Genomic DNA, 26,438 nt, shown 5'->3' with positions numbered 1-26,438 from the left:
AAAAAGGATTTATAATAAAATAATAAAAGGGGAACAAAGGGGAGAAGCAAAGTACGAGAAACAGAAAATATAACAAACAAAAAAATTAGTACAATAACTAGCACGCCAGACAATGTGTGTGTATAATATGCATAAGCGTTGCTCTGCGCTGGAAGAGTTGCAGCTGGATAGTAGGTTGTGTGCACAAGGACAGTCGGCTGAGCTTGGAGACGCGGTCATGTCTCCGAACTGAAAATGCGTGCCTCGGTGGGTGCTTCCCCGGTATGGGAAGAGGCTCTGGGGCTGATTTTGATTGCCATTGGTTGGCGGCTCATGGGCGACCGACACTCGACCAGATATGAGAATCCATCGTGCCAGACAATGTGCCACGGCCGGAGCCTTGAAACGGTTTCAACAACCGTTGTCCGGTCGTGACCGTCCGGTAGCGTTACCGGTCGCGTGAAAAGTTGGCGTCAGGGTGTGTGGTGTTGGCCGTCGTAACGGATTGAGCAGCCACATGAAAAAAAGCGTCGAATCACCCAATCACCACACGAGCACCTTCCTTGCCCAGCACACCGCGTTCCTTGGGCTTCGGGCTGTTTCCACGGCCCTTTTTGCGGCTTAAGAAACCAAACACGCCGCCACCGCCGCCAGCATCCTTACCGTCCGCTCCGGGATCACCGCCCTCGCCAAGGAGGCGGCCGACAGCTGCATCGGTGGGGAGCGTGTTGTCCTGTCTTGCCAGCTCAGACCAGTCGCCGGCGCCGTCCAGCCGCACCTGCACACCGCCTGTCGAGCTGCCGACCACAATGCTGCCGCTCGGCACATGGCCAAGGTGGCGTCCTGGGCGGCTGCTGATGTTGCGGGCGGAGTTTGTGTATGGGTTGGGGTATGGTGGCAATGGGGGCGGGCGGCCGGGCGGTGCTGCCCGTCTATGGGGATCGGGAGATTGCAGGTTGGCATAGTCAAGGTTGTAGTCCCGCGGGTCGGATGTGTTGCTGTTGCTGTTGCTAGCACGCGATGCCGGAAGCGCCTCGTCCGTCGTGATTGCCTGCGGCTGCGGCGGTTGATCGTTGGCATCCTCGTCGAAGGGCACAACGTGTTGACCATGTACCCTCAGCTCCTCCTCGGCAGTCAATTTCTTGTACGCAGCCAGCGTGTAGTCGAAAGGACGGAAGTCTCTCTCGATGGTGCGGTACAGCTCGTCTTCACGAATCTCCTTGTCGGTCGCATCGTCCTTGAGGCGCTCCCGTGGCTTTTGGCGGCGAGCACGTGCCTCCAACGGCGCCTCTTCCAACAGAAGCTCTTCCAAGTCGTACGTGGCATCAAAGTTGGTCTTGTCTGCCGATGGGATAAAGACGGGTTCAATCTCTTTCCGCTCGAGGGCAATAAAGTCGATCTGGGAAAAGAACTCGTGCCGGGTGAAGCTCTCCCAAGTGGAGCCGAGGCGCATGTCAGGATCCGGGTGCAGGGCGTCGCGGATGGCGTAGAGACATGGGAGGCTGACGGGTGGTGATGTGATGGGGAAGTTTGGCTGTGCGTTTTGAATCGTTGCACCAAGAGACGATTCTGTGTTCCCCTCAAACGGACGCTGTGGAGAATGAATGTTAGAAACGGACGCGTCGCCGACGAGTCATTGTGGAACAACGGCTCTCATCGTCCAGACACCGAGACTCGCACGTACCTTGCTGTATATGCACTCGTAAAATGTGACGCCCAATGACCACCAGTCGGCGCGGACATCATAACCGCGGCCGGCATAGACCTCCGGTGCCAAATACGCGAGTGTTCCAGATTTGCTCGTCAACGTCCGACCGGGGACGATATCGGAAGCAACATTCTAGAGGAGGATTAGCCACAGGCAACAAAATGGAACAGTTTCTTACGACTGGGTACGTACAAAGTCTGTCAGGTGGACGTGGCCATCAGCATCCAACAGGACGTTGTCCGGTTTCACGTCACGGTGGATGATGCCTTGGCCGTGGACGTAGCGCAGGGCACATCCTAGCTCGGCTATCCAGAAGCGCACGGCGTCTTCGGTGAATGTTTTGCGGGAGATGTGAAACCGAAGATCGCCGCCGCTCATCAGGTCGACAACGAGATACATATACTCGATATCTTGGAAGCTGTATCGCAAATTGCAGATGAACGGGTGGTTAACGTGTTCGAGCATGCGTCGTTCGCGAATGATGTTGCGTACGCTTTCGGACCGGACAACTGGAAGAGGGACATAGAAGCAACGGGTCAGCTCTTTGACACTCCTCTGGCAAAAGAGGGGGGGGTAGTGTGGTATGGAGGGGACGCACCTTCATCTTTCCGAATGTATTTCAGCGCAAACGATAGGTTGGTGTCTTTTCTCTCGACGATGCGGACCTTGCCAAAGGCACCGCGGCCGACAACTCGAAGCAGGCGAAAGTGGTTGAGATTCACTGTAGAGAAGGTCGAGGCCGCAGAGGGCCGAGATACGTTAGCCGACGGTCGTTTTCCTGGTGAGTTTCGCGGGTCCTTTCCTCGCGAAATCCATTATTCCATCGTGCCCCCCTTCTTCGTAGGGAGAGAAGTGTCCTTTGCCTTTCTAGACAGCGTACCTTCGCCAGTCAGGTCGGCCACTTTCCCCTGGCCGTTACCCATGGTGCTGTTTCACGCAACGGCGGCGTAACCTGGCTGGGGAGCGGTTGCTCAAAATTGCGTCGTCGGAAGTTCAACGGGACGGAGAATGACAAAAATATGGCGGTGGGGTTAATTGCGCGGCCGAAAATAGGGAGTGTGAGGACGCCGTTAATTTGCTGTTCTGTTGGATGTCGCTCACGTTCGGCACTAAATCATTATCGAGGCTCGTGGCAGTCGGGTTCGGTATTCGTCCCGTGAGTTCTCGTCGAGATTAAAAGTCGGGAAAAGGGGGACAACGTAGACAATTGGGGGGGAGAAGGGGCTGCTCCTTCGTTCTACACCTTGTCTCGTGATTTTCCGCTGTAGATTTCGAGAGCGGGCTTGCGTTTTCCGTTTCCGTTTTCGTCGCCCTCGTGTGCCAGGTGCGTCTGTTTGGCAGAGCGGGGACGATGGGCGACAATGTCACCTGTGATACGGATCTGCAGCGCGTCGATTTCGACCGACGATGGGTCGCTTGGCTATGGTAGTACTTGTTTCTGTCGGCGGTTGGAACGCTGAAAACGCTGAAACGCTGAAACGCTGAAACACTGAAACGCAAAATCGGCTGTTGATCGAGGTACTGGTTGGAACGTCGTTTTCAAAAACATCCAAGAGACCAGGTGTAAGAAGATGCGGGAATCGAAGATTCGGGGCGCAGCGTATCGAACCAAAAGACGGCGGCGACGGTGAGAAGGGTGCTGTGAGTGGAAATTGAAAGAAAAAAAGAAAGGGAAACAGTGAGGAAGGATGCGAAGAAGCAGCAGAAGAAGCAGAAAAGAGAAGCGGCATAGGTGGAAGGCTGGGTGAGGTCGGGGCAGTCGATGCCGGAGGAGGCGGCCTGCTGCTTATAAGAAACGAAGTATGTCGTAGAGAAGAGGGGAAAGGATTGGGGGAGAAGCTTGTGAGGTGTGAGGGTCAATGTGAGGACGCAAGGAGGGTTGGTGGGCAGCGGGAAGCAGAAACGTGGTGGGTGGATCGTCCAAGGCAGGGCAGCATGCAAAGGAAAGCCGCCGTGTGTCGACAAGCAAGGAGGCGAGGGAGGCCAGCTCCAGGCACTGGAACAGACGCACGAAAGAAAAACGTGTTTTCTCGGTGGGGTGTGGAGCAGCCGATCGGTTTAGGGGGGGGGGGAGACAAGCACGAGATTGGTTCTTCTTTACAGAAAATGTCCGAACAGACTATTGATTGCCTGGGAAGCCAGTGACCAGAAGGATGGACGGATGGTATCTGGGGAAAGCCAGAGAAACGAATGGCGGGCAAAGTGCTCCGTGAGTCGGGACGAAGAGGGGGTGGATGTGTGGGTGTGAAGAGGCTGGATCTGGACCGGGCAGAAGAGGAGAGAGGAGAGATAAAACGAGATAAAATGAAGCCAAAACGGGGCCGCGCAAAGAGGGAAAGTTGCGGTGTGGAGAGATGGCGACAGAGAAAGGGGGGAAGGGAGGTCAGGACGTGAGCAAAACAGGAATGCGCAACGGAAGAAAACGAGAAGGAACGCAGAAGCCAAACAGAACAATGGGAAGGTGAGCAAGTGTGTGAGTGTGATAGGAGATATGGGCAGGAAGGAGCAAAGGGCAGGCTATATTGGTCTAAAATGGCGACGGGCTCCAAGTTGAAAAACGGGCAGCCGAATAAAAATGGCGCCGAATAAGCTTTTGCTTGCCCTGTCTTGGAGTATTGACGACCTTTGCTCTGCAGGTGCACCTTCTGTCGTTACGTTTCTATCTCGTAAGGAAGGCGCAATGCACACGACGTACTTGTCGCCGGACGCGTCAGGGCTCGGTTTCTGTCTCTGGGCAACAGCAGTGCTTGGAAGGCGCAACCCAACAGCCAGCAGAGGTCGCGGCGCCGCGACGCATGGATCATGTAATTATACGCCCAATGTTGCTTTGCCACGTCGGGCTGGAGATGTGAGACTCCATTGGAAAGTGAGATGTGCTGCAATATGCACTTTCATTTCCTTCTTTATTTGTTCTTTTCTTCTTCCATTCTTCTTTCGTCGCTGTTTCCTGGGCGCGGTGGGAAACAACTGAAAATGGAAATACCGGCCTGCAGCCTCCCATGCACGGCCCGTATTAATTATTAATTATTACTTATGTGCACGCAACAGGGGCGCTTGTTTTATTGAGCAGTCGCTCACAGGATGACAGAGTGGGAAAGAACCCCGGCTCTTACACCGGGGGAAGGAGCGGGGTGCCGCTCTCAGATAAAGAGATACGAAGTAGTCTGGATAGTTTGATGATTGCAAGGACATCGCCTTTGCCCCTTTCGGCACAGCAGGCTGGACAAGCGCAGAGCACCCAAACTACCAGACAAATCCTTCAGTGTTTCGGGAGTGGCGTGGCGACGAAACAAGACACGATCTGACGATGAAATAGGGGGCGGAGGTGGTGTGTGGGAAACGTGGTAGAGAGCCAACAGAGGCCTGTTAGCGGGACATTCTAGCAGGGTTGAGCAAGGATTTGTAGTGTGCACATGGCAGTTGACACCTGTTGGTTCGACAGCAGTTGGCGTCAGGGGACGAAGAGTGGAGAATTGCGCAGTAATACAGGTCGATTCGGGAAGGATTGGCGTTCTTTCATGTGAGCGCATTATGCAGGCTCGGCAGGCAGGAGCGGCCGACGAAGGTGGACACAAAGCGTCGGCACAGTCTGAAGGAGTACCAACATCGGAGTGTCCATTTACTTGAATTTGTTGAGCCGGAAGCGCTGTGCTTTAAGCATTCTTCAAGTCCTTTGAAATATCTTGATTAAATATCTTGATTAAATATCTTGATTTAAAAAGACACCGCAGTCTCTGGGCAGCCGGTTCAGCGACGAAGGAAGGAGCGAGGCAGTGGACGCTAGCAAGAGTGCCTACAACGTATTACTCCACATGTTGTATGAAAATGGCAGTCGGCACTTTGCCATGAAATACGACATTAATATGCCAGTCATGTCATCGGAGAGCCTGGGGGTTAATACTTACTGCTGTGCATGTGCATGTATCTTACCAGATTAAAATAACACAGGCTGACAGGGCACACAATACGTGCACACCGTACAGAAGTAACTTCACAATGTAATCTGTCGTTGCTGCGAACGGCGATGTGAGACAGGGAATAAGACGGACGGACGAGATAATCTTACAAGGCAAACGCATGCGGAGAGCATGAATGCGCTGTCACAAGCGATCCTGCCTTCCTTCCCTGTCCATTCAGCGTCCGGGGTGAGAGTGGCCGCAGGGCTTGGACCGCGAGCCGGAACTCAGAGGACTGGTGTCAGAAACAGAGACTGACCAAGCCCGATGGGAGCCTGATAGAACATGCAGTTCTTGTGCGAATACGTCGTAGTTGCTGGCTAGCAAGGTAGAGAACATCTGTGCGTAGAGAGGCGGGTCGAACTGTGAAAGTACAAAGTAACAGGCCAACCTGCGTTGAGACGAAGAAACTAAATTCTCTGTCCGTCAGAAACAAAAATACATTAAAATTGAGACGAAGTCCCCATTTGCATCAAACCTCACCGCCCCCCTTGCAGGCGTCCTTGCAGGCGAACCCAGGACCACGGAGACACCGAAAGGCTGCTCCACTTTTGCATTCTTCCATGCAGCTTCCATTTTTCGTCTCCCTTTTTTCAGGGCCTGTGGCGAAAAGCTAATCTAAATTACCGACGGCAGTGGCGAGACTGTATCTCTAAGTTTAGCGGCCAGTCAAGGCACGTTTCAGGACTGCTCAGTACGAAAGTAGCATGGCCCTGTCCTAAGGGAAACGAGCAGTCTTTCGCACCCCAACTGCTGGGTCGTTCTCGAACGCGTTGGTGGTCAACGGCGTGCAATATCTGGTACGTTGTACGTCGTAATTACTCCGTGGTATGCCAAAGTGCGCAGAGCAAGAAATGTGGAACGCGAAATGTAGATGCAACAGCGCACATGGAGTATTAAACGAGGTCGTTGCGACGGACCCATGTCACCGCCACGTGTGATAAGTCGCTGCAGCCTCCCAGATTGGGCCTTGGCGCGTGGCAAACCTGGAAAGCCCAGCAATTGAAACACTGGCAGACAGGGCAATGGAAAGTGAGACATTGCAAGAAAAACATATGATAAAGTACGACAAAAGAGGGTGCAGAGTATTTCGTACATCGGCAGGGAAACGAGAACTAGGAAGGACTGCGCCCCAGAACAGCCCTAAGATATAGACCAAGCGGAAAGAGACAACAACGCCAGGGCTAGATGCCAATATTGGAAGATAGGGGCACATGGCCTGGCACCAACCAGGGGCAGAGACTCCAAAGGACCAATGTGACGGAGAAGATAGGTCGGGTGTCCCGCCGACATCGATTTCACGGTAAAAAGATGACATTCTCACGGTATAGACGACGATAGTGACTGGGCCGAAGAAAACAAGCGCCCACGCTAGAGGAAGGGACGGACCACGATGAAATGGACCGCGTCGACGATATCCAAACAAAAGGGAAAAGAGCGGGTGAAGAGAGGTTCGCGGGGGAGTGAAGAAAAAGTAACGGCGGGCCTCTGCCACGTGGAAATCATAAGAGTCTCTGGGGGAAGGGACCAAATCACCGGGGTGGTGCCCTCCCGTCCGTCCCGTTCCTCTCATTGTTTCTCGGTATCTTTTCCCCGTGTGCCTCTGCCGGAGTACCTGCCGCACCTACGGCTCTGCCATCATTGCATGGCCGGTCTAGGTCGTGTTTCTTAGCATGCCATGGCCCAAGATTTGATGCACCTCCAGTCAGGTCGTGCTAGAAGCTAGGCAAGTGCTCGTCAGTGCAATGTTCCACAGCACCAATATATCTACGGATTGTGACATATTCTCGTCCCTTTCCGCCGCATGTCCCGACTTGTATCTCCCAATTCACAGTGTTGCTTTATTCTACTTTCCTCCATGCTCAGGACGAACAGACTAAACATACGTCGTATGTTGTCTTGTGCCAAAACCTGAAATAGCATGCCGCGCAGGCTTGGTGAGCCGGTCGTCTTGGCCTATCTATTCACGTGGGGCCTTGTGACCGCTCCCTTGCCGCCTCTGCATACGAGTTGCATTTGTTTGGACTCTGCTTTGGATCTTTGGACTGGCAAATTCCGTGGGCAGGGCCACACAGTGTAAGTCGAACATGCGAGTTTCTCAAGTTTCGCACCTTTGCGTCTCATGATATATGCCATGGCCTCTTGTCGTTTGTGCATCTAGGCTCGTCAAATAAGCAAGGATTGCCGGACGGTTGTACGGCTTCGGTCTTTGATACGCGTCCCGATGTGTACCAGAGACTGTCAACACGAGGAACGCACTGATGGCAAGGCCAAGAGACGGGGTTGTCGTTGAATTTGTTTGATTGCATCGTGCCAAATTTAATGCCCAGTAACGCCAGCTCGCTCGTTCATTCATCTTGCCATATTCTCTCTCACTGTCTCGCGCTCTCACCCTCTCACTCTCTCCCTTTTCCCGTCCTCTGCTCTAACCAAACATGCCACCGTCGTCCTCCTGCTCCTCCTCGTCGTCGGGCGTGACCACCTGCTTCTTCTTTGTCAGGTCTGTCCGGCACAGCGGGCAGTTGCCATTGGACAGCAGCCAGGGCCCCACGCACTCCAGGTCGAAGCGGTGGCTTGCGTGGCACGGCAGCTCGACGACGAGCGCGTACGGGTCGTCGAGGTACCGCTCGACGCAAATGGGGCACGACTCGTCCTGGCCGAGCAGCTTCTTCGGCACGCGGTCCAGCGTGTCCAGGTACTCCTGCGAGACACCCGTAATCTCCCGCGGCGGGTCGGCAATCTGCTGCTCCAGCTGCCCGGCGAGCTGCTCGAGCAGGTCGCGGTTGGCCGCGTTGGGGCTGTCGGGGAGCAGCGTCAGCATCTGGTCTTGCACGAGCCGAAAGACGGCGGCGACATCGACCGGTGTCGGCGTGGCGTGGGGGTTGTTGTGCGTGGCATCCGCATGGGCACCGGCGGCCGTGGCGGTCGACACGTTGTTGAGGTGCGCCGTAAAAGTGGACATGTCGATCTGGCGCCGCCGCCGGGGCGCCGACGACGTCTTGATGTTGTGTTCGACTATGTTTTGAGATTATTTATTAGCTGAGGGCAAAACGTACGATAGAAGGAAAAGGAGAATACAAAGGAGGAAGGAACGCACCCTCGTATGGTGTGGCCATTGTGGAAGCCTGTCCTTGTGGTTCTAGGAGAGGGACAGGAAAAGAAAGAGCTATCGTGAAGCTCGCCAAGTCGTAGTGTGACGGATGGCTCCAAAATGCGCAGGTGCGGCGCGGGGCAGAGCCTTTGCTGGCCAGCGGATGCGGCAGGCGCAACAGGCAGCGCGGGCGTTGACGCAAGAGGCCGCAGGCAGGTGCTACCCTGCGCGGCTTCCCCAAGCGGTATCCAGCAGCGCTCCACCGCTAACAGCGAGCACCAGCGTATTTTTGGCGGCCGGATGTCAAAATGAGCACGTGATGCCCATTTCGGGCAAGTGCGACAAAACCCAATGACGCCAGCATCGAAACATAAAAGCAATGCGGAGAGCTACGGAAAGTGTCCGATGAACCAGATAGATAGCCATTGCGCCACGTCTCTTGTTTCAGTGGCCCGATCCGCTTCTTTGAGTCCTCTCTACGTATCATCCGTTCTATTAACAACTTCATCTTCCTGGAGTGCAATCTAGCTTCACGTCGACCAGCTTCCTGTAGCACAACATCAGTTGCTTGCTCGACGTCGGTATCACCGCCATGGCTTCTTCCCCCATCACATCGGCCGTCTTTGGCGCCACGGGTCTCGTCGGATCCCACCTCGTCACGGCGCTGCTGGGCCTCGACGCCTTTGGCACCGTGCATACAATCACGCGCCGTGCGCCCAAACAGGCCGACGACGCCACGCTGGCCAAGAAGCTGGACGCCGTCGTTGAGAAGGACACAGAGCAGTGGGCGCCCAAGTTCAAGGAGGCGGCGGCCGCGGGTGCGCAAACGGTGTCCACCGTGTTCTCGTCGCTCGGCACCACGCGTGCCGCGGCCGGCGGCATTGCCAACCAGTGGAAGATCGACCACGACCTCAACGTCGAGATTGCGCGCGCCGCCAAGGCCGCCGGGGTCAAGACGTTTGTGTTTGTCTCGAGCGCCGGCACGCGGTCGCTGCTGGCGCGCAGCCTGCCCTACTCCAAGATGAAGAACGGCGTCGAGGACACGATCAAGGAACTGGGCTTTGAGCAGGCCATTGTCCTCAAGCCGGGCCTGATCCTGGGCGACCGCGAGGTCGAGCACCAGGGCGCCGGCGTCTTCAAGGCGCTGGTGGGCGCGTCCAAGACCGTGTCCCAGGCGTGGCACGACAGCATGGCCCAGGACGCAGACGTCATTGCCAAGGCGGCGGCGCACGCGGCGCTGTTGGCGTCGCAGGGCAAGGCGCCGTCGGCGTACTGGGTGATTGAGACCAACGACATTGTGCGGCTGGGCCGGGACGACTGGAAGTTTTGAGGGCTGCGGTGTGCGAATGGACGACGATGAGTGAAGAGGGATGTTGTTTATGACCCGATATCGTGGGAATTTCACTCTTTTCGGTGGCGTTTTTTTCTTTTCTTTTTTTCTTTTCTTTTTTTCTTTTTTAATTTGTCAATATCCCCTTTCGTGTTTCTATGCACTCGCATTTTGCCTTTCCAGACACTCTTTAATCTCACCGCATCTCGCCTCCGGCCTGCTGTCGTATTGCCTGCCACACCGGTTCTCGCGCTCATCGTGTCGTCTCCAGGAGAGCCAAGCTCCATTTACCAACCGGCCATCCATTTCTCCGTCTGCCGTCAGCACACTCCATCTCATCCATGTCAGCATCCCCACGCTCACCGCCAACAATCCTTGCCTTGGCATGGGGACGAATCATTAGTGACGCAGCCGTCGTATTTCAAAAAGCGTCTCAGTCAGGCCCTCTCGCCCTGCAGTCCATTGTGGAGCACTGCAGTGAAAGTTTGGTGAGACGAGGTGCGAGGGCGGAGAATGCCGTCGAACGTATCACGAGACGTTTCCTTTACGGGTTGAACAGGGTGGCAGAGCAAAGGCATCAACACCGACATGGGTCAGGTGCTTGTATTCGGGTTTGAATGAGCCCAAAGATTGTACGGCACAAATGGGATGAAGGCTTCAATGTATATCATAACTTCTAGGCTGCGAACGGTATACCTGCGTCTGACTTTCCCTTTGAAATGTCGCCGTCCTTGTCGTCGGCGTCTGCGCCCTCAGCGCCCTCAGCATCCGTCTCGCCCTCGGGACTCTTCATGGCCCTTTTTGTGCGTCTCCAGGCTCAGAAGCCACAGGCGCCGGCTTCGTCGAAGTATTGGGCGCGGCTGGCATGTTCCACACGGTCCAGGCACCGCCGTCTCCCCGATTGCCTTTTCCACCTCGCACGGCAAGTCCTGGTCACGGCGGCCGCAAAAGACGGTGCCAACGAGATGAGAGTCGATGTACCCGTTGCAAGTCTCACAGTAGGTGATGTGGAACCAGATGGTGCACATCGTAGTAGCTGATGACGTTTGCCAGGAAACTTGGTAGTAGGTTGACGGCGATGTATTTAGAGCAGTGCAATTACTTGTGCAGGCCGTCAAAAGGGTGACTAAAAGCTTGGTGTCTTGACTGGCAACTGGGGCTGATACTGCGTTCTGGAGGCCGGTAGATGCTAGGCAAATGGCAACGTAGAACCGTAGATGCTGTGAATATCAAAACATAGTATTCTCAACACGACATCCCATGACTGCGCCCGTTTGTTGTCGTCGTTTGTCGTCGTTTGTCGTGTCGACTTCCGCCCTGTCAAGGTACTTCCGCTAGCTATATTGTCTCAAAACAAAGAGGCAATCTATTTTGACTCGTTCAGTTGAAGTAACACGACATGGAGTAATTCACAGCGCATGTCTCTCCGGTTCATGCCCAAGTGACAGTACATACAACATCAATTTCCCATTCGCCTTCATTCAATAGCTTCCACCTTTCTATCCAGTAGTTCTGCTTTTCCTCGCCCCTAGAATCGAATCCTATCATGCGTACTGGGGTAATACCAGAAAAAATACAAGGAACAAATAGCCAACATGAAAACATTAAGAATGAGACAAATCGTTAAATATACAACCGAGAAAATGCGAGCCCTTCAATAAAGAAAAGAAAAAAGAAAAAAAGAAAAAGAAAAGAAACAAAAGACGTTAACCACGCGTGGGATAATTAGTCCAACAAGTAAACACCAACTTTGGATATAGCAAAAACGACAAAACAGAAAACAAAAAGAAACGCCCAAGAAATAAATTGCATACATCAAGTGAGATCTTCAAAGCCGCCCCTTTTCCTCCTGAGGGGAGAGAACATTAAACATGATGGGGTACAAAACTGACGCCGCCGGCCATGGCGGTGAAAGGACGACAACCTTCTCCTAGCGTAGGCCAGTGTTTCTATCGGAACAAGTGAAGCGTCATGTCGAATCATAAACGGTGACGGAATCGAGGTAGGTGGTTGGTGTAGGTAGCAGAGGGTGGGTATTGTGGTATCTCGCGTAGGACGGTAGTTATATGCCCATATTGAGCTGATGTGAATTAGAGTCGTCTGGTAACATGAGCCGCTGTCCATGGAACGGGCCCATCCAGTCATGATTTTGTTGTTTCGTTGGTGTTCAGCATGCTGCGCAAGAAGTCGAGGATCTCCTTGCCGCGGTTCGTCTCGAGCAACCGTGTGAACTTGGCACGCTCCTTGACTGGATCGCCGCCGATGGGGAAGTTGGACGACAGGATTTGCAGGCACATGCCGAGCGGGAAGGACGTCATCTCCAGGCCGTACTGGCCCGTGCTGGGATGGAAAAAGACCTGTAGGTACAGCGCAATCTTGTTGATGTATTGGCTCACGTTGGCACGCTCGGGGAGGTCGGGCACATTCAGCGAATGCATGGTGCTGTAGAGCAGCAGACAGGCCGTGCAGTAGACCGTCATGATGTAGACAATCGACAGGTCCTCTGTGGGGAGGGCGTATTCTTCGCCGTCTTCCGGCAGAGGCCGGAACGCGCCTTCGCTGTGCAAGGTGCTCTGTTCGAGGGCAAAGAGGCGGTCTTTGGGAACGTTCTCTTCGTACCATGCGCTGAGCTGCTCGTCGTAGGACCAGCACGTATTGATCACCTTCCTGCGGAACTCGTCGTACTCTTTGTTGCGCGGCATCTGCTCGAGCCAGTCGATGTTCTCAAGGATGGTCGGCATGCCGGACATGATGTCGATGAGCCGATCTTTGGGCGTCTTGGGGATCTGCGACCACGGGATCGTCATCCACTGGTGGCTGTTGAGGGGTGACCTCTTGCGAATACGCATGGCCGCCACAATCTGTTTCGAACAGTTAGCCGTCAGGCCACAAGGAAGCTACGGGGGTTGGATATGTGTGTGGCGGTCGTCTTACAAGAGCGAGGCGGCAGTCAACGAACATCTGATGACCGTGGCCAGAGATGTGGGCTTCAGGCCCACGCGCCCGAAGAAGGGCAAGCACGCCTGCATTGTGCTCCTTCCAGCCGCGGGCGCGCGCCCTCCGGTCTTCTTCGTATCGATCCGAGAAGAACATCTGCCTGTGGTTAGAACTGAGACATGCCGGGGTATGGACTGTATAGGAGTACCGGCAGGTGGGGACCACAGATCAACGTTCAGAAAAGACAATCATGAGCCGCAGGGTAGAAAATACACTGTCGCTCCTTGCTTTCTGCGGATTGTCGAGAGCCACACGCAATTCGTGCAGCGCTCGGCCGTGCGAGCGCAAACTCTGCTCAGCCAAGGCCCGAGAGTCGTCTTTTGTTTCGGCGGTGCGTGCGGCGGCCGAGAAGCAGTTTGCCATGAGCGTGTGGCGCAACACCGGATCTTTGCGGTACAGCTCTTGCACCACGTTCGTCCAGCCGCCACTGGCATAGCCAACGGCCTGCGGCGGGAAGATGGTGCTGTTTGGCAGGTAGGCCTGCCAAAACGTGGCGAGCAGATTCTCCTCGCGCGCAGACCCGATCAGACTGCTGTCCGACCCCAGCGAGGACCCGGCCCCGTAATACGTTGGCACGATGCGCAGGTCAGGTCTTCGCCGCGGTGAAGGAGTGGCTCGCGGGGTTTGTAACGTCGGCGTTTGCCGGCTGGGTGTATGCGGCGGCGTGGCGTTGGTCAGGGCGCCGTTGGTAGCAACATAGTTTGTGACCAGGGCGTTCGGTTGGTCGTATATAGGGCCGTTGCCGTCGTTTGTGTAGTCATTCGGCTCGTCGTCGAAGTCGATTGGGAGGTCGTTTGGCAGGCCGTTCGGGAGGTGGTTGGCATAGCCATTCGGGAAACCAAAGCCACCCGGCAGACCGTTGTCATAACTATTTGGTGTGGGGCTCGGGGTCACGCCGCTGACAATCGAGGTGTTTCGGCTTTGGTTGTTGGTAATCGACGAGAGACCAGAGCTCGTGCTCGTGCTGCTCGGTGTTGCACCAATGTCGACGGTCGTGCCGGGTGCAAATGCACTCTCGCGGACAGACACCAGCGCCGACGGGCGGTGCTGCGTAGTGTGGACAAAGATGCGGCCGCGTTCGTAGCCGCCGCATTCGAGGCCTGCACGCAGGCATTGGGTACATGACGGTCGTTGGAAATCGCACTGTAGAAGCCGAGCAGGCAAACGACAACGCCCCCTGGTTAGTAAAGAAAGACGAGACCAAAAGAAAACGTGCACCCCCAAAAAACACCACTTGTGTCACCCGCCCCATCGTGTGCGACCATCCCAGCCCTGTAAGGCTGCCTCTCGGGTTCGTCGAGACCCGATCCGGCCGTCCCGCCGCTGTGGTCCTGGGCCCTTCACTTCTTCATCCGGCGCATCGACCTGCGTTGTCCTACGTCACCATGGCATGAGGCGTCGACGGCGAGGAAGCATGGTGACGACCAGTGACGACAAGGTGACATGGCGACACGACGACGCAGCTGGCAGGCGTTTGGTGTGCGGCGACGAGCTGTCCTTGGTCAAACAAGCGCGTGCCGTCGTATTGACAAGATCCCGAGATGGGATGCCCACGGTCGAAACCGTGCAAAAGAGAAGACGAAACACAAACGCGGGAGCATGAACGAAGAACGTTGAACGTTGGGCCTCTGGGCACAGGCCCAAAAGGGAAATAAAATGCGCGCTGCAGCCGTGCAGCCATCGTCCACGTTGGCGAGAACATAAAAATAAACACGTACGGCCCCCAACGTGCGACGGGAGGGTCCTGTGCAACGCAGGCCAGATCGATGCGGCTGAAGAAACAACGGACACAACGGACGACGACGAGAACCGACGGGAAACAATGCAAAACAGACACCATCCAGGATCCAAAACACTTACACCTTTTTTGCGCCGGCGGCACGTCGCGCACGCCTTGGAGCGTCCGGGAACACCAACCATGGCGGTCGCTGGCTGTTCACTCAAAGCGCGGCTCGCGAGGACGGCATTGAGACAAGGCGTGAGAAGGAGGGAGCGAGAGAGGGAAGAGGCAGTGGTGGCCCCGGCGGTGGATGCGGAGGTGAAGCAACTCAAAAAGTGGCGATATGCGTATATGAGAGAGAGGCCGCGAGTGAGAGGGAGAGAAGGACACGGACGGGCGTGTGCGAGTTGGGCGATAGAAATGGGCAACGGGCGCGCCAGAAGCGACTGGCGTGCGGCGTGGGTGTGAGAGGCGTTTGCACGTTCGAAAGGGCGGTTGTGGTGGTGGTGGAAATGGTGAGAATTCGACCGGACGTGTTTGGCTTGGGCTTATGGTCACCGGAGGACGACGCTACCAAAATGCACAATACCCGAGTGGGTGGTTGCTGAGGGTTGTGTTGAGGGGAGGGGGGGGGTCGGGGGTTTGGGGGCTTGGGGAAAGGAAGGAACGAGCGGAAACGTGTTTTTGTGCTGCAGGCAGGTGCAGGGTGGCATGCGCCAGCAGGTGGCAGTGGGTGTGAGGCAGGCGAGGCAGGAGCGATGCTGCAGTGCTGCAGTGCTGCAGGCCATACTGCATGGGCCCCAGGGCCCTCGCTCCTGCCTCGCCTTTTTCGATTTCGCTTTTCGCCTTCGCCTTTTAGCCTTCGCCTGCTGCCTTCCGCAACGAGACTTGACGATGCAATTGGCCCGACATCCTATTTAGTGGGCAGGCGCGCCTGTTTCTCGGCTTGCATGGGCAGGCCAGGACCTTGGGTAGGCCACTCGAGGCGCGAGCCTGCGCTAAATCTCAAGGGAGTGGGCCCTGGCGCTGTCAAACGCTGCTGCACACACAGTCGGGACGGCCTGCCACCCCCGCAACGACTCATTTCCTTCGGTTGCCCTTACTTCTTTCTCAATTTCCTGGATGCTTGACGCTTGCTGCGCCTGTTTCTGGTTTATTGGGCCTGTTGGGGGCCAGAGCTAGCCCTGCATGGATGTGTGTTTGGGTGTTTGGCCGGCGTGTGTGTGGGCTTCTCCAGTCGCTCCTTCCTCGCTTGGTACCTTGGTACACCTGGCCTGTCTCGCTTGTTTGAAGGGGCTTCTTACCTCGAGTAGTCCATTCTGTAGTAGTCCAGTCGATGCGGACCCGGGCTCTTGCCAGTTTGTTTTGAAAGTCCTGTCCCGGCCGACGGCATTGGGACCAGGCAGGAAGCTGCGACCTGCGTCCTCCGTCCTCCGTCATACACACATGTCCCTGCAGCCTGCGTTGTGTCAGGCCTCTGACACCGCCGTGATTCGTCCAGAAACACATGCTGGCGACAAGTGCCACGCCTCCTGTGCAGCATGCATGGCGTGGCGTTTGCTTGGCTGCCCCTGTTCTGTTGTTCCACAGTCTTCGGTGGTGTTCCGTCTGTCCTTCGTTATGAGTGGAAATTGGCGTCCACTCCTTCTTATTTCGTCCGGCAGCCGTTTTGTCTCTGTCTCTCTGCCCGTTCGGTCCTTCTTTTTGTTCTTCTTTGCTTCTTTCCCCCCTCTGTAATGTGCCATGTCTCACCTTCCTATGGGGAGTATCTTACGACATATGGAGAAACCACGGAGAATTACCGCCTTGTCGCCCTCGCTCTTTCCTCCTTGAATGCTAGCTCGTGAAAGCTCTTTCCTTATCCGTGGAGAGCGGACAACCCCATCGGGAAAGAGCAAATCAAAACAAAAGAGGCGACAAACGACTTCGGTTCCTGCCTCCGACTTGTAGGATTGTGTTCTTTGTTTCCCTGCATCTCTCCTTTTCATACTTTGCGTACGATTTGCTCCCTCCTCCGGCCGATCGCTTTTCGTCCACCTATTGTCATCTTTTGGCGTCTGGCAAGCCTTCTTTTTTTGCTTTACTTTGTTTTCTTTCTTTGTTCCTCGGTTCTCGATTCGAGCCGTCGATGCTTGCAAGACCCACACACCTATTAAATATGATGCTGATCCATGCCGGCAATTTCAGAATCACGTGAGATTCAGATGAAACAAATTGACCGTCATTTCGCGGTTGCGCGTTGCAAGCATTCCATTGCTGCAAACACATGCTGTTAGGCTTGGCCAATCGCCAAGGGCCTCGACGATGCACTACGACAGCGTGGCCACCTGGGTTTTGTCGCGCTCACCGTCTTTCCGTGACATGGGTGGGGACGGATGGGTTTCTATGCGAATGGAACGACGGCGGGTTGCTTTGCAGCTGGCCATTTGCCTCTTGTCTGACTGCGACGGGTCAGCGTGACCAACATGGCCGTGCCAACATGGAGCCAACGCCAACTGCAGCGGCCGGATGTGCACGGAGGACGCTGCGAATCCCTCGTGCGGACAAAGTACAGCAAACAGGCACTACGTCTACGTCGTGCTTTTCATGGAAGCGATGTTGGTGCCCTGCTTCAGCTTTGCAACTGTGACGGGAACATACAACATATCAGAGTCTTTCAATACCAACGAGGGAAACAACACTAACTGCCAAATGGAGTGAACAGGGAACGCCGCTTGTTTGGTTGCTTTTGGTAGCTCTGGCCCGTCCGCCGGGGCCGGTTGGCGTGTCTCAGTCGACCTGCCACATTTCGCCAATTAAGAGTTCATAATGAAGCCAACAGTTGAAGAACAACAAAGAAGCACTTTCTTTCTAGGTCTGCCCTATTTTCCGTTTCGCCCGGTCAGGCAGAGGCAAATTTCATCAGCGTGAATCGAAGGGCAGGTGTTCGACTGGAATCGAAACGACAAAAAGAAAAGCCTCCCTTTGTGTGTGCCTCCATGCCGCAGCCCTATGGGCGGTTGCGATTCAGTGCTAATCGACAAGCGGCTAGATGCCCAATGTGGAAAGGGACACGGGCAAAGGGATGAAGAAATCCTTTCAATACGAACGACACGTCACGATACTAGAAGACAAAAAGAAAGAGACGACAGAAGTGGCAAAGGACAGGACAATGGGCCAATGGAAAACTAAACAGGCCAAAGACTACAAATGCAACACGAGCACACAACGCACACTCACACACAAACTTTGGCCACCGCACGTGGAAAGCACGCTGGGGGCACCAGGGGACTTGCAAGGCCAAGAGAGGCGGTTCCCGTTAGAGGTGGGCATGTGTCATACCAAGTGGTATATTCTTTGAGGTATGGATTGTGTCTATGTACAATGGCATGGTGATGCAACGTTGACTGGGATATGTTGTATGCAGCTGTCCTTGGCCGGCTTCAGGGTTAGATCCAGTCCTGGCCGCGGGCCTTGCGAGTCGCCGACGAGGTCTTGTACAGGCCAATTTTAGCCGTGCGGCTGCCTACACGCACGATGCCCGAAAGGTATTGTACACCTGCGAGCACTCCATCAACGACTGTCACGTCCGGTCCGACAGCAACCTCGACAGCTAGCTTCAGCGGCGTCATACCGGCACAGCCAAGTGTCAACACCTCGGCGCCCTTGGCCACGAGACTCTGTGCGGCTGTGAAAATGGATTGATTGACCCTTATTTGGGCCTCGTCGTCGCCGGCGTGCAGGTCGAGCACCCCCAGTTTGCAGCTTGCGACGCCCGCACAAATGCGCGACAGGCCCATGTTGTGAATGGCGTCCTCGTGCGCGACGCACGACCGGTCGCTAGTGGCTATCAGGCCGAAACGACCACCCAGCGTCCTTGCCACGGCCAGCGACGCCTCCATGATGCCGACGACGGGCTGGCCACTCAACTCTTCGCGCAGCATGCGGATGAGGGCGTGGTCCGAGTAGCAGGCCACGAGCACGGCGTCATGTGTGGCAGCGATGGGCAGGACAGCACGTGCCGCTGCCGCCGCCGACATGACATTGTCGAAGCTGCTCTCAATGGCCGAGGGCGCAGGTCGCGGCGCCGTGAAACCCGTCAGCTCAACATCCGGCGGCAGTGTTGGTGCAGCCAGGGCAACACACTCAGCCGTCATGGGCGCGGTGCTGTTAGGGTTGACGAGCAGAATGCGAATTTTCCGCGAGGATGGTGGGGCTGCTGTCGTGCCTACAACACCACCATTGCTCCCCAGTCGCGGCGGCTCAACGACACCTGTCTGCTGCGTGATGCGGCCATAATGTTCTACGCGGCGGTGGCGCTGGAAGTCAAAGGTGCGCGTCTTCCCCGCCTTGCACTCGGCGAGGTTGATGTCTGCGACGACAATCTCGTCCTCTTCCGTCAACGCCTGCGCGAGGATGTCGCCGTCTGGGCCAACAATGCAGCTGCCGCCGATCAGCTCATACTTGCCGTCGTCAAGACCCGCACGAGCGGCACTCACACTGAAGCACGAGTTGGTGTAGCTGTAGGCCTGCATGACCAAGTGGTGATGGAAGAGCGCTTTGGCACGCGAGGCAGCATAGTCGTCGGCGGCGGGTGTCCCGTTGGTGCCGTACAGGTGCGGCGCAAAGCCGGGCGTGTTGTAGCCGCACAGCACGACCTCGACGCCCTGCAGGCCCAGCACACGCCACGACTCGGCCCATCGACGGTCGTTGCAGATCATCATGCCGAAGATCGGGTCGCCCTGTGCCGCCGCCTCGGCGCTATCGACGAGGCCCGGCACACGGAACGCCTGGAAGCCAAGGTCGCCCGGGCGAAAGTACCGCTTTTCGAGCTGGTTGAGGGCGCTGGCGTCGGCAAAGGGCTCAACGTCGCCCGGCAGGTGGATCTTGCGGTACTTGCTGAGCAGAGCGCCGGACTGGCCGTCGTAAAAGATGCACGCATTAAAGGCCTCGCCGGCGTCCGTCTTCTCGGCGTACCCGACGCAGATGTGTACCTTGTGCTCGCGCGCGCGGTCAAACAGCGGCTTCGTCTGGGGCTGCGTGACAATGTCGCCGTGCTCAAAGAAGCTGTCCAGCTCGACTGGGTCGGCGATGAGGTGGCGCGGGAAGAAGGTGCCAAACGCCGTCTCCGGGAACAGGACGACCTGGGCGCCTTTGGCCACCGCGCCGTCGAGCAACGCCAACATACGGCCGACAGTCTTGTCGCGGGGATCCGCGTAGTGCGTCGAGCCCATCTGGGCCGCGGCAATGCACAGCGAGCGAGACATGGTGGGAGGCAACGGAACACGGACGGTCAGTTTGTTAGTACGTCCCTGATTTCGAGTACTGTGTGCGGCTGGAAATGGAAGCCAAATGAAGCGATTCTACAGAGGGCAGTAAATATCAGATACGGTCTCGATGCAAACTTTCTCAAGTTCTCACATTTATCAGGATTTGGCATTTCATATTCATATCGATTTGGTAGCAATCGCGGACGCGGCCACCTCCGGCGCCGAGTGAACCTATCGACCTATCGACGGTGTCGGGCGTCCGTTATCAGGCGTCTCGATTCGACCAGGGCCAGCACCAACGGCGTCGTAACGGAGTGGGCGCGTGGACGAGATGCCGCCAACTATGCATGTTATCTATGTGGAATTTATCGACGCCGAGCTAGCGGCCAAGAGGGCGATAAGGACCTCTGTATTGTCGGACACTATTTAGAGGGAGGTCCGTCCCGACGTCGATAAATTCAAAGTGGCTTTTCCTCGACTGTTTGGATCGCAGGTATTTTGTTTGGTATTTGAGAAACGACCGTCGCCTTATTCTCTTCCAAAACGATGCTCAAAACTCTACAGCGGCATTTGCGGTGCCGGGTATCCGATGCAGCAGGCCCACAGACTCAAGCGTCTGGTGGCTCATACTTTGCTCGGTCGACGCGACGATGTTGCATCCATTGAGCCTTCATTGAGCCTTCATTGAGTCTTCATTGAGACTTTCACTAAGTTTTGCCATTTTCTTTTGATTTCAAATAGTTTCGTGATGTTCTCGAACAAATGCCCTGCATCGCTCCTTCCGTCTTGTTTCCCGAAGCACATTTGAGGAATCTGTCAGCCAGTTATCCAAAGCGGAAGGCGCAGCACACTTTTTACGACGTAAAGCCGCGAAATTTGCACGCCAAGCCGCCCGGGGAAGTGACTCAGCGGTAGGCGTTTCCGGGACTGGAGAACAAGAGAACAACGGCGTTTGACTCCGTCGAGAAGGACTTGATACAGAGATACAGCAGACGGGTTACAGGGAAGACAACGAATGACAGACAATTGCAGCTGTCGAAAATAGTTGCCGCGCACGATCCTTCTCGGGCTCAAATCAACTGCAATTTTGGCCGCAGGCTGTGCTAAAGGGCGCAATGCAACATGGGGACGCGGGGAGTAAAGGGCGTCAGATGTCAGTTCGTGACACGGGATGAGCTGGACAACAAAGACAAAAAAAACCATACAAATGGCATCGTATTCCGTCGCGAATTGAGTTGTGAGAACGTTAAAATGGAAGAGAAGAACACTACCAAATAACGATTTATTTATTCAATTATTTTAATTACTTCATTGTCTGCTAGACACTTGCTCCTTCCTCATCCCATCTGTTCCCATGGCCGACACCGACGCCATTAAGCCCGCGGTTGCGCCTTCCACCGACGAGCCTACCGTCCTCGAGACCACGCCTGCCGGGCTTGCTGGGCCGGCGGTCGTGCCTGCCCCGGCAGACAAGGCCGTCATCGATCCCGTGGAAGTCGCGACCGAAGATGAGGAGCGCACCAGCTGGCGCCTGTACGCCATTCTGGCTTCCCTTTTCGTACGTCCACTCATACCCCTTTCCCTGCTCCAATCCTCCCCTGGCATCTCTCTCTTACTATCGCCACACACACAAAACACAAACGCTAACGACCTCAGCTCTCCCTCTTCATTGCGGCCCTTGACCAGACCATTGTTGCCACGTGCATCCCGACCATTGCTGCGTCGCTGCACTCTGCCACCGGCTATGTGTGGATCGGCGGCGCCTACCTGCTAGCCACGGCCGCAGCTGGGCCCATCTGGGCTCGTGGCAGCGACATCTGGGGCCGCAAGCCCGCGCTCCTTGCCGCCATCGTGCTGTTTGCTGTCGCTAGCACGGTTGCTGCGCTGAGCCGCAACATGCCCACCATGATCGCCGGCCGTGCGCTGCAGGGCGTGGCGGGCGGCGGCGTGTTCCCGCTTGTCACCATCACCATCTCGGACCTGTTTAGCGTCCGCCGTCGCTCGCTCTACCTGGGCGCCCTGGCCATCGTGTGGGCCGTCGCCGGCTCGGCGGGCCCGCTGCTCGGCGGTGCACTGACGCAGCTGGCCAGCTGGCGCTGGTGCTTCTGGATCAACCTGCCCATCTGCGGCGTGTCCTTTGCCCTCGTGGTCCTCTTCCTCGACGTGCACAACCCGCGCACGCCCCTCAAGGACGGCCTGCGGGCCGTCGACTGGCTCGGCACCGTTGCCATCCTGGCCGTCACCCTGCTGGTGCTGCTCGGCCTCGACTTTGGCGGCGCCACCTTCCCCTGGAACAGCCCCAAGGTCATCGCCCTGATCGCCGTGGGCGTCTCCATGATTGGCGTCTTTGTCTACACCGAGGCCCGCCTGGCCACGTTCCCCATCATGCCGCTCGGCATGTTCACCCACTGGCACAACATTGCCATCTGCATCATGTCCTTTGGCCACAACATGGTCGCCATTGGCTGCGAGTTTTACCTGCCCCTCTATTTCCAGAGCGCCAAGCAGGCCTCGCCCCTGCGCAGCGGCCTCATGCTCATCCCCATGACCGCCGCCGAGGCTGCCGTCGACATCCTGTCCGGCGTCCTCATCCACTACACCGGCCGCTACCGCGAGATGATGTGGGTCGGCACCTCTCTCATGGCCCTCGGCACCGGCCTCTTCCTCATCTTCACGCCCGACACCCCCATTGGCACCATCATTGGCATCGAAATCATTGGCGGCGTCGGCACCGCCCTGCTCTTCCAGTCGCCCATGCTCGCCGTCCAGAACACCGTGCGCCAGTCCGAGACCGCCACCGCCACCGCCACCATGGGCTTCATCCGCAACGTCGCCACGGCCCTGTCCGTCGTCTTGGGCGGCGTCGTGCTGCAAAACGGCATGAACACCGAGCAGCACACGCTCGAGGCCGCCGGTCTCAACGGCACCACGCTCGCTGCCTTTGCCGGCAACCAGGCCGCCGCCAACGTCGACCTCATCGCCGACATTGCAGACGCCGGCCAGCGCCGCGCCGTCCAAGACGCCTTCTCGGCCAGCATCAAGAACATCTTCCTGATGTACACGGTCATTGCCGGCGTCTCGGTCCTCGCTAGCCTGTTTGTGAGGCAGCGCAAGCTGCAGACGGAGCACTCGGAGACCAAGACCGGCATCGACAATTTGAAGAAGCGCGAGTGAAGAGGCAGCCGCAACGTGACATCGTCACGTTGCTACGAGCCCTCTTGCCCTCTTTGTCAGGCTATGTGGCTGTGACCATCACAGCCAGTCTATTTTCTATTCTCCTTCTCGGAGAGTTTTGGATCGTATGGCGTGCTTTCGCTTAACAAAGTGGCACAAGGTATATGGCACACGACATACATATAAACACATTGCTCTCAACAAGCATTGTACGTTGGCAGATGAGTAAAACATTATCCCAGACTCTATTGAGGCCCTAGCTAACAAACTTCAGACGAGGTTCATGCCAAAGCAGACGTGCGAGGAGGCAGCTGCCGAAGCAACTTTTGTTACATGGCGGAGCCAAGGCTTGGGGCAAGCGTAGAACGCAGAAACACAGAAGCACAAACGAGCACTTCAACCTGCTCTCGATCTTTTACACTCAGATTGGACACTCTATTTCATATTACCCATACATTCTTTTCTTTTCCCTATTTAAAAGTCTTTTGATCACCTGGTCATCTTTTCTTGGATCTATTATATACATTCTATATACTTTTCTACCATATACCTTATGCTAGCAGGCTGTCGCTCTCGTGTACTCGTGGGCTGCGTTGTCTTTCTATTCGTGACTCTCGTTATTATCCATTTTTTTGCCCGACACATCTATAGTTGCTTTTTGCTCTTCTTGACTCATGCGCCAGCTGTGGCCGTGCCGCTATTTCCAACGGCCGCATCGTCCATGGTGTCTTCATCATTCATACCCCCGCCGTCACTCTTCAGTCGCCACTGCCGAGCAGGGTCATCCCACGCCTCCACCGTCTCACAGCCTCGAGGCACCCGGCACGAATTGCGCACGTTGCACGTCTTCCAGAGAACGTCACGCACCTCGCTGAACACCTCGTCCACTGCGTCCATGGCCCAGATGACGTCCAGGTGCTCGTACTCTGGTATCACCTTAGCGTGCACGACGCGCACATGCGGCTCGCGGAGGCTGCGTTGTATCCCACTGCTCGTGCTGCGGCTACCCTGACCACGTTCGAGTGCTGCAAAGACGGGCCGTGGCAGGAAGCGCCTCAGCAGCCGGCGGCCGTCCACGAGATCGTCGCGGCCACACACCCACAGCGCAAATGGTGGGACCCGCTCGTCGTACCAGGCCGAAGAGCCAGGAACGCGGTTTCCCAAGGCATCATCTTCGTTTTCGTCTTCGGCCGGGCTCGCCTCGTCGGACTCGTCGGCCTCATCAGCCTCATTTGCCTCGGCCGCAGCGTCAGCCTCCGCCTCTTCACGCCGCCACTCTTCCTTGGTCGCCAGGATGCACTTGTGCCGCGCAAACCCCTCGCGGCCCAGCCACCACCGCATCGACTCGGCGCTGACATACACTGGCGAAAACTGGAACATGCGGTCGCGCAGGCCGCGGTCCCACCGCGCGTCGGTCCATTCAAACAGGAAAGAAAATACCCGGTACCCCAGCCAGCCGTACAGCCTGCCGGGCAGCAGCGGGTGTACTTGCATCATGAGCGGGATAAACGAGTGGATGCCAAACATGATGCGGAACATGGCGGGCGAGATGACGCGCATGAACTTGAAATACATCTTGCCAATCAGGCGACCCGCATACACCGCCGGCGCCAGCGCACAAAAGACGGTCAAGGCCTCGCCCAGATCCGGCCGCTGCTCCTTGGCCAGGGCCACGAGCGCCTCGGTGGTGCCCTGCGAGTGGCACACCAGGCCCAGGTGCGCAAAGCGCGTCTCGCGCAGCACACGCGACGCCAGCGCGGGGAGGTCAAAGACGCCCATCTGGCGAATGTTCCAGCACCACATGCGCGGGTCAGAGGGATGCAGCACGGTGTGGCGCGGCTGGAAGCCGCAGCGGTTGTTGCCGAGCCACACGTCGTACCCGGCTTTGCAGAGGTAGAAGGCGAGCGAGTCGTCGTCGCCGACACAATAGGCGCCGGCGCTCTGCAGCAGGCCGTGCACGAGCAGCACGGGGAACTTGGGCTTCTTGTTGTTGGTCCGCGGCTCGTTCAGCATCGCCTGCTCGGTCGCGGCACGCTCTTCCTTTGTCGTCTCGTCGAACAGCAGCCCCGGCCCCCGGTGCTTGCGGGCCTCCGATGGCCGTGGCGTGTCCTCGTTCGGGTCGACAATGTGCCACAGGTCGATGAGGAAGCCGTCTTCGGTCTGCACCTCGAACGCCTCGACGTCGAGCCCCACGCGGCGCGCATAGTGGGCCACGTCCGGCACAAGAGGATCGGGCCCGCCAGCCGCGGGCGTGTATGTGACGTCGCCGACACCAGCACCTGCCGGGTCTTCGTCTTCGCTGCTGTCGCGCCGCTGCCGCTGCCGGCGCTGCTGCCGCCGCCAATTGCGGTCCACGTCACGGCGCAGCTTCGCGCGGCGCTTCTCCTCGGCATACAGCGGTCGGTTGGCGTCCGGGTCGCGCAGCGTCAGGCGGCAGGCCATGCGTCGAAAGGCGCCCGGGATGCTCGTGAACAGCGAGCCGAGAACAATGACGCTCAGAAATGACAGGCTGAGAAAAAACGACGTCACACGGAAGGTGGTGCTCTGCAGGTTGCGCAAAATAGACGGCGGGCCGTACAGCGGCAGTGGGGGGAAGAGCGGGTTGGTGTGGGATGGCGGCATGGCGCGCTGCAGCGTGCCTTCGGCCGACCGTTGCATGGGAGATGCGAAGCGCTGCTTGGCCCTCTTTGCCTTTTTCTGCCGCTCTTTCTGGCCAATGTCAAGCAGCTTCTCGGACGACGAGGCCGGACCCGGCTGATCCGGCGCCCCATGGGGGGGTTGGTTGGAGGAGGTTGCTTTTTCTGGTTTCGTGGCCTTGTTCGCAGAAGCCTTTTCATCCAGGACCTGTGCCTTGCCCTGCAGCTCGTCTTTGAGGATGTTGAGCTTGTGGGCCTCGGACAGGGGCACGGGCGGCAGTCGGTTGCCATCGGCTGTGACGATGACGGGATCTTGCGGCGTGACGAAGCGGGCTTCGACGGCCATGTCGCGTGACTGGCCTGGGGGCTCATTGTCGGAATTCTGCAGTGACAATTTCTCGGACTGCTTCACGAACTCGACGGCTGTCTGTGCGAGTGTCTCATCTAGCAGCAGCGGGCTGTGGGCGTCGTCGCTGCTGTCGCCCTGCTGCCGTTGTTGAGCCGGTGGATCGCCGTCTGGTCGTGGCTTTTCGGACACCATGGCGAGAATGGGGTCCGGACCCGAGGGATTCGGACGGGTATGGGAATCTAAATGCAA

General features: G+C 56.8%; 8 protein-coding genes across 8 annotated transcripts; 2 read left to right on the top strand and 6 right to left on the bottom strand.

Moving 5' to 3' along the window:
* Positions 1-514: 514 nt before the first annotated feature.
* SPBR_06818 (serine/threonineeeee kinase 32) lies at positions 515-2,610 on the bottom strand (the record flags this gene model as incomplete). The annotated part of the gene is made up of 5 exons (XM_040765074.1): positions 515-1,570; positions 1,664-1,819; positions 1,880-2,196; positions 2,286-2,408; positions 2,568-2,610. The coding sequence occupies 5 exons, from the start codon at positions 2,608-2,610 to the stop codon at positions 515-517; spliced, it is 1,695 nt and encodes a 564-aa protein (XP_040616196.1).
* Positions 2,611-8,068: 5,458 nt separating this feature from the next.
* SPBR_07840 (uncharacterized protein) lies at positions 8,069-8,759 on the bottom strand (the record flags this gene model as incomplete). Its single annotated transcript, XM_040766094.1, has 2 exons — positions 8,069-8,658; positions 8,741-8,759. 2 exons carry the CDS (start codon positions 8,757-8,759, stop codon positions 8,069-8,071), a joined length of 609 nt encoding a protein of 202 aa, XP_040616195.1.
* A 567-nt stretch (positions 8,760-9,326) lies between these two features.
* Positions 9,327-10,064, top strand: SPBR_07801 (protein fmp52; the record flags this gene model as incomplete). The annotated part of the gene is made up of 1 exon (XM_040766055.1): positions 9,327-10,064. One exon carries the CDS (start codon positions 9,327-9,329, stop codon positions 10,062-10,064), a length of 738 nt encoding a protein of 245 aa, XP_040616194.1.
* Positions 10,065-10,740: 676 nt separating this feature from the next.
* On the bottom strand, positions 10,741-11,092 carry SPBR_08004 (uncharacterized protein; the record flags this gene model as incomplete). The annotated part of the gene is made up of 2 exons (XM_040766255.1): positions 10,741-10,861; positions 10,941-11,092. The coding sequence occupies 2 exons, from the start codon at positions 11,090-11,092 to the stop codon at positions 10,741-10,743; spliced, it is 273 nt and encodes a 90-aa protein (XP_040616193.1).
* A 1,113-nt stretch (positions 11,093-12,205) lies between these two features.
* SPBR_06588 (fungal transcriptional regulatory protein) lies at positions 12,206-14,981 on the bottom strand (the record flags this gene model as incomplete). Its single annotated transcript, XM_040764844.1, has 4 exons — positions 12,206-12,925; positions 12,999-13,157; positions 13,248-14,204; positions 14,922-14,981. 4 exons carry the CDS (start codon positions 14,979-14,981, stop codon positions 12,206-12,208), a joined length of 1,896 nt encoding a protein of 631 aa, XP_040616192.1.
* Positions 14,982-18,209: 3,228 nt separating this feature from the next.
* On the bottom strand, positions 18,210-20,027 carry SPBR_06969 (uncharacterized protein; the record flags this gene model as incomplete). The annotated part of the gene is made up of 1 exon (XM_040765225.1): positions 18,210-20,027. The coding sequence occupies one exon, from the start codon at positions 20,025-20,027 to the stop codon at positions 18,210-18,212; it is 1,818 nt and encodes a 605-aa protein (XP_040616191.1).
* A 1,357-nt stretch (positions 20,028-21,384) lies between these two features.
* On the top strand, positions 21,385-23,204 carry SPBR_06968 (MFS drug transporter; the record flags this gene model as incomplete). Its single annotated transcript, XM_040765224.1, has 2 exons — positions 21,385-21,588; positions 21,717-23,204. The coding sequence occupies 2 exons, from the start codon at positions 21,385-21,387 to the stop codon at positions 23,202-23,204; spliced, it is 1,692 nt and encodes a 563-aa protein (XP_040616190.1).
* Positions 23,205-23,876: 672 nt separating this feature from the next.
* Positions 23,877-26,381, bottom strand: SPBR_06659 (uncharacterized protein; the record flags this gene model as incomplete). Its single annotated transcript, XM_040764915.1, has 1 exon — positions 23,877-26,381. The coding sequence occupies one exon, from the start codon at positions 26,379-26,381 to the stop codon at positions 23,877-23,879; it is 2,505 nt and encodes an 834-aa protein (XP_040616189.1).
* Positions 26,382-26,438: the final 57 nt, after the last annotated feature.

This window comes from Sporothrix brasiliensis (assembly GCF_000820605.1).
Source record: "Sporothrix brasiliensis 5110 chromosome Unknown Cont20, whole genome shotgun sequence".
Lineage (NCBI taxonomy): Eukaryota > Fungi > Ascomycota > Sordariomycetes > Ophiostomatales > Ophiostomataceae > Sporothrix > Sporothrix brasiliensis.
Note: the sequence above shows the minus strand (reverse complement) of the source record. Positions and strands in the feature narration are given on the sequence as shown.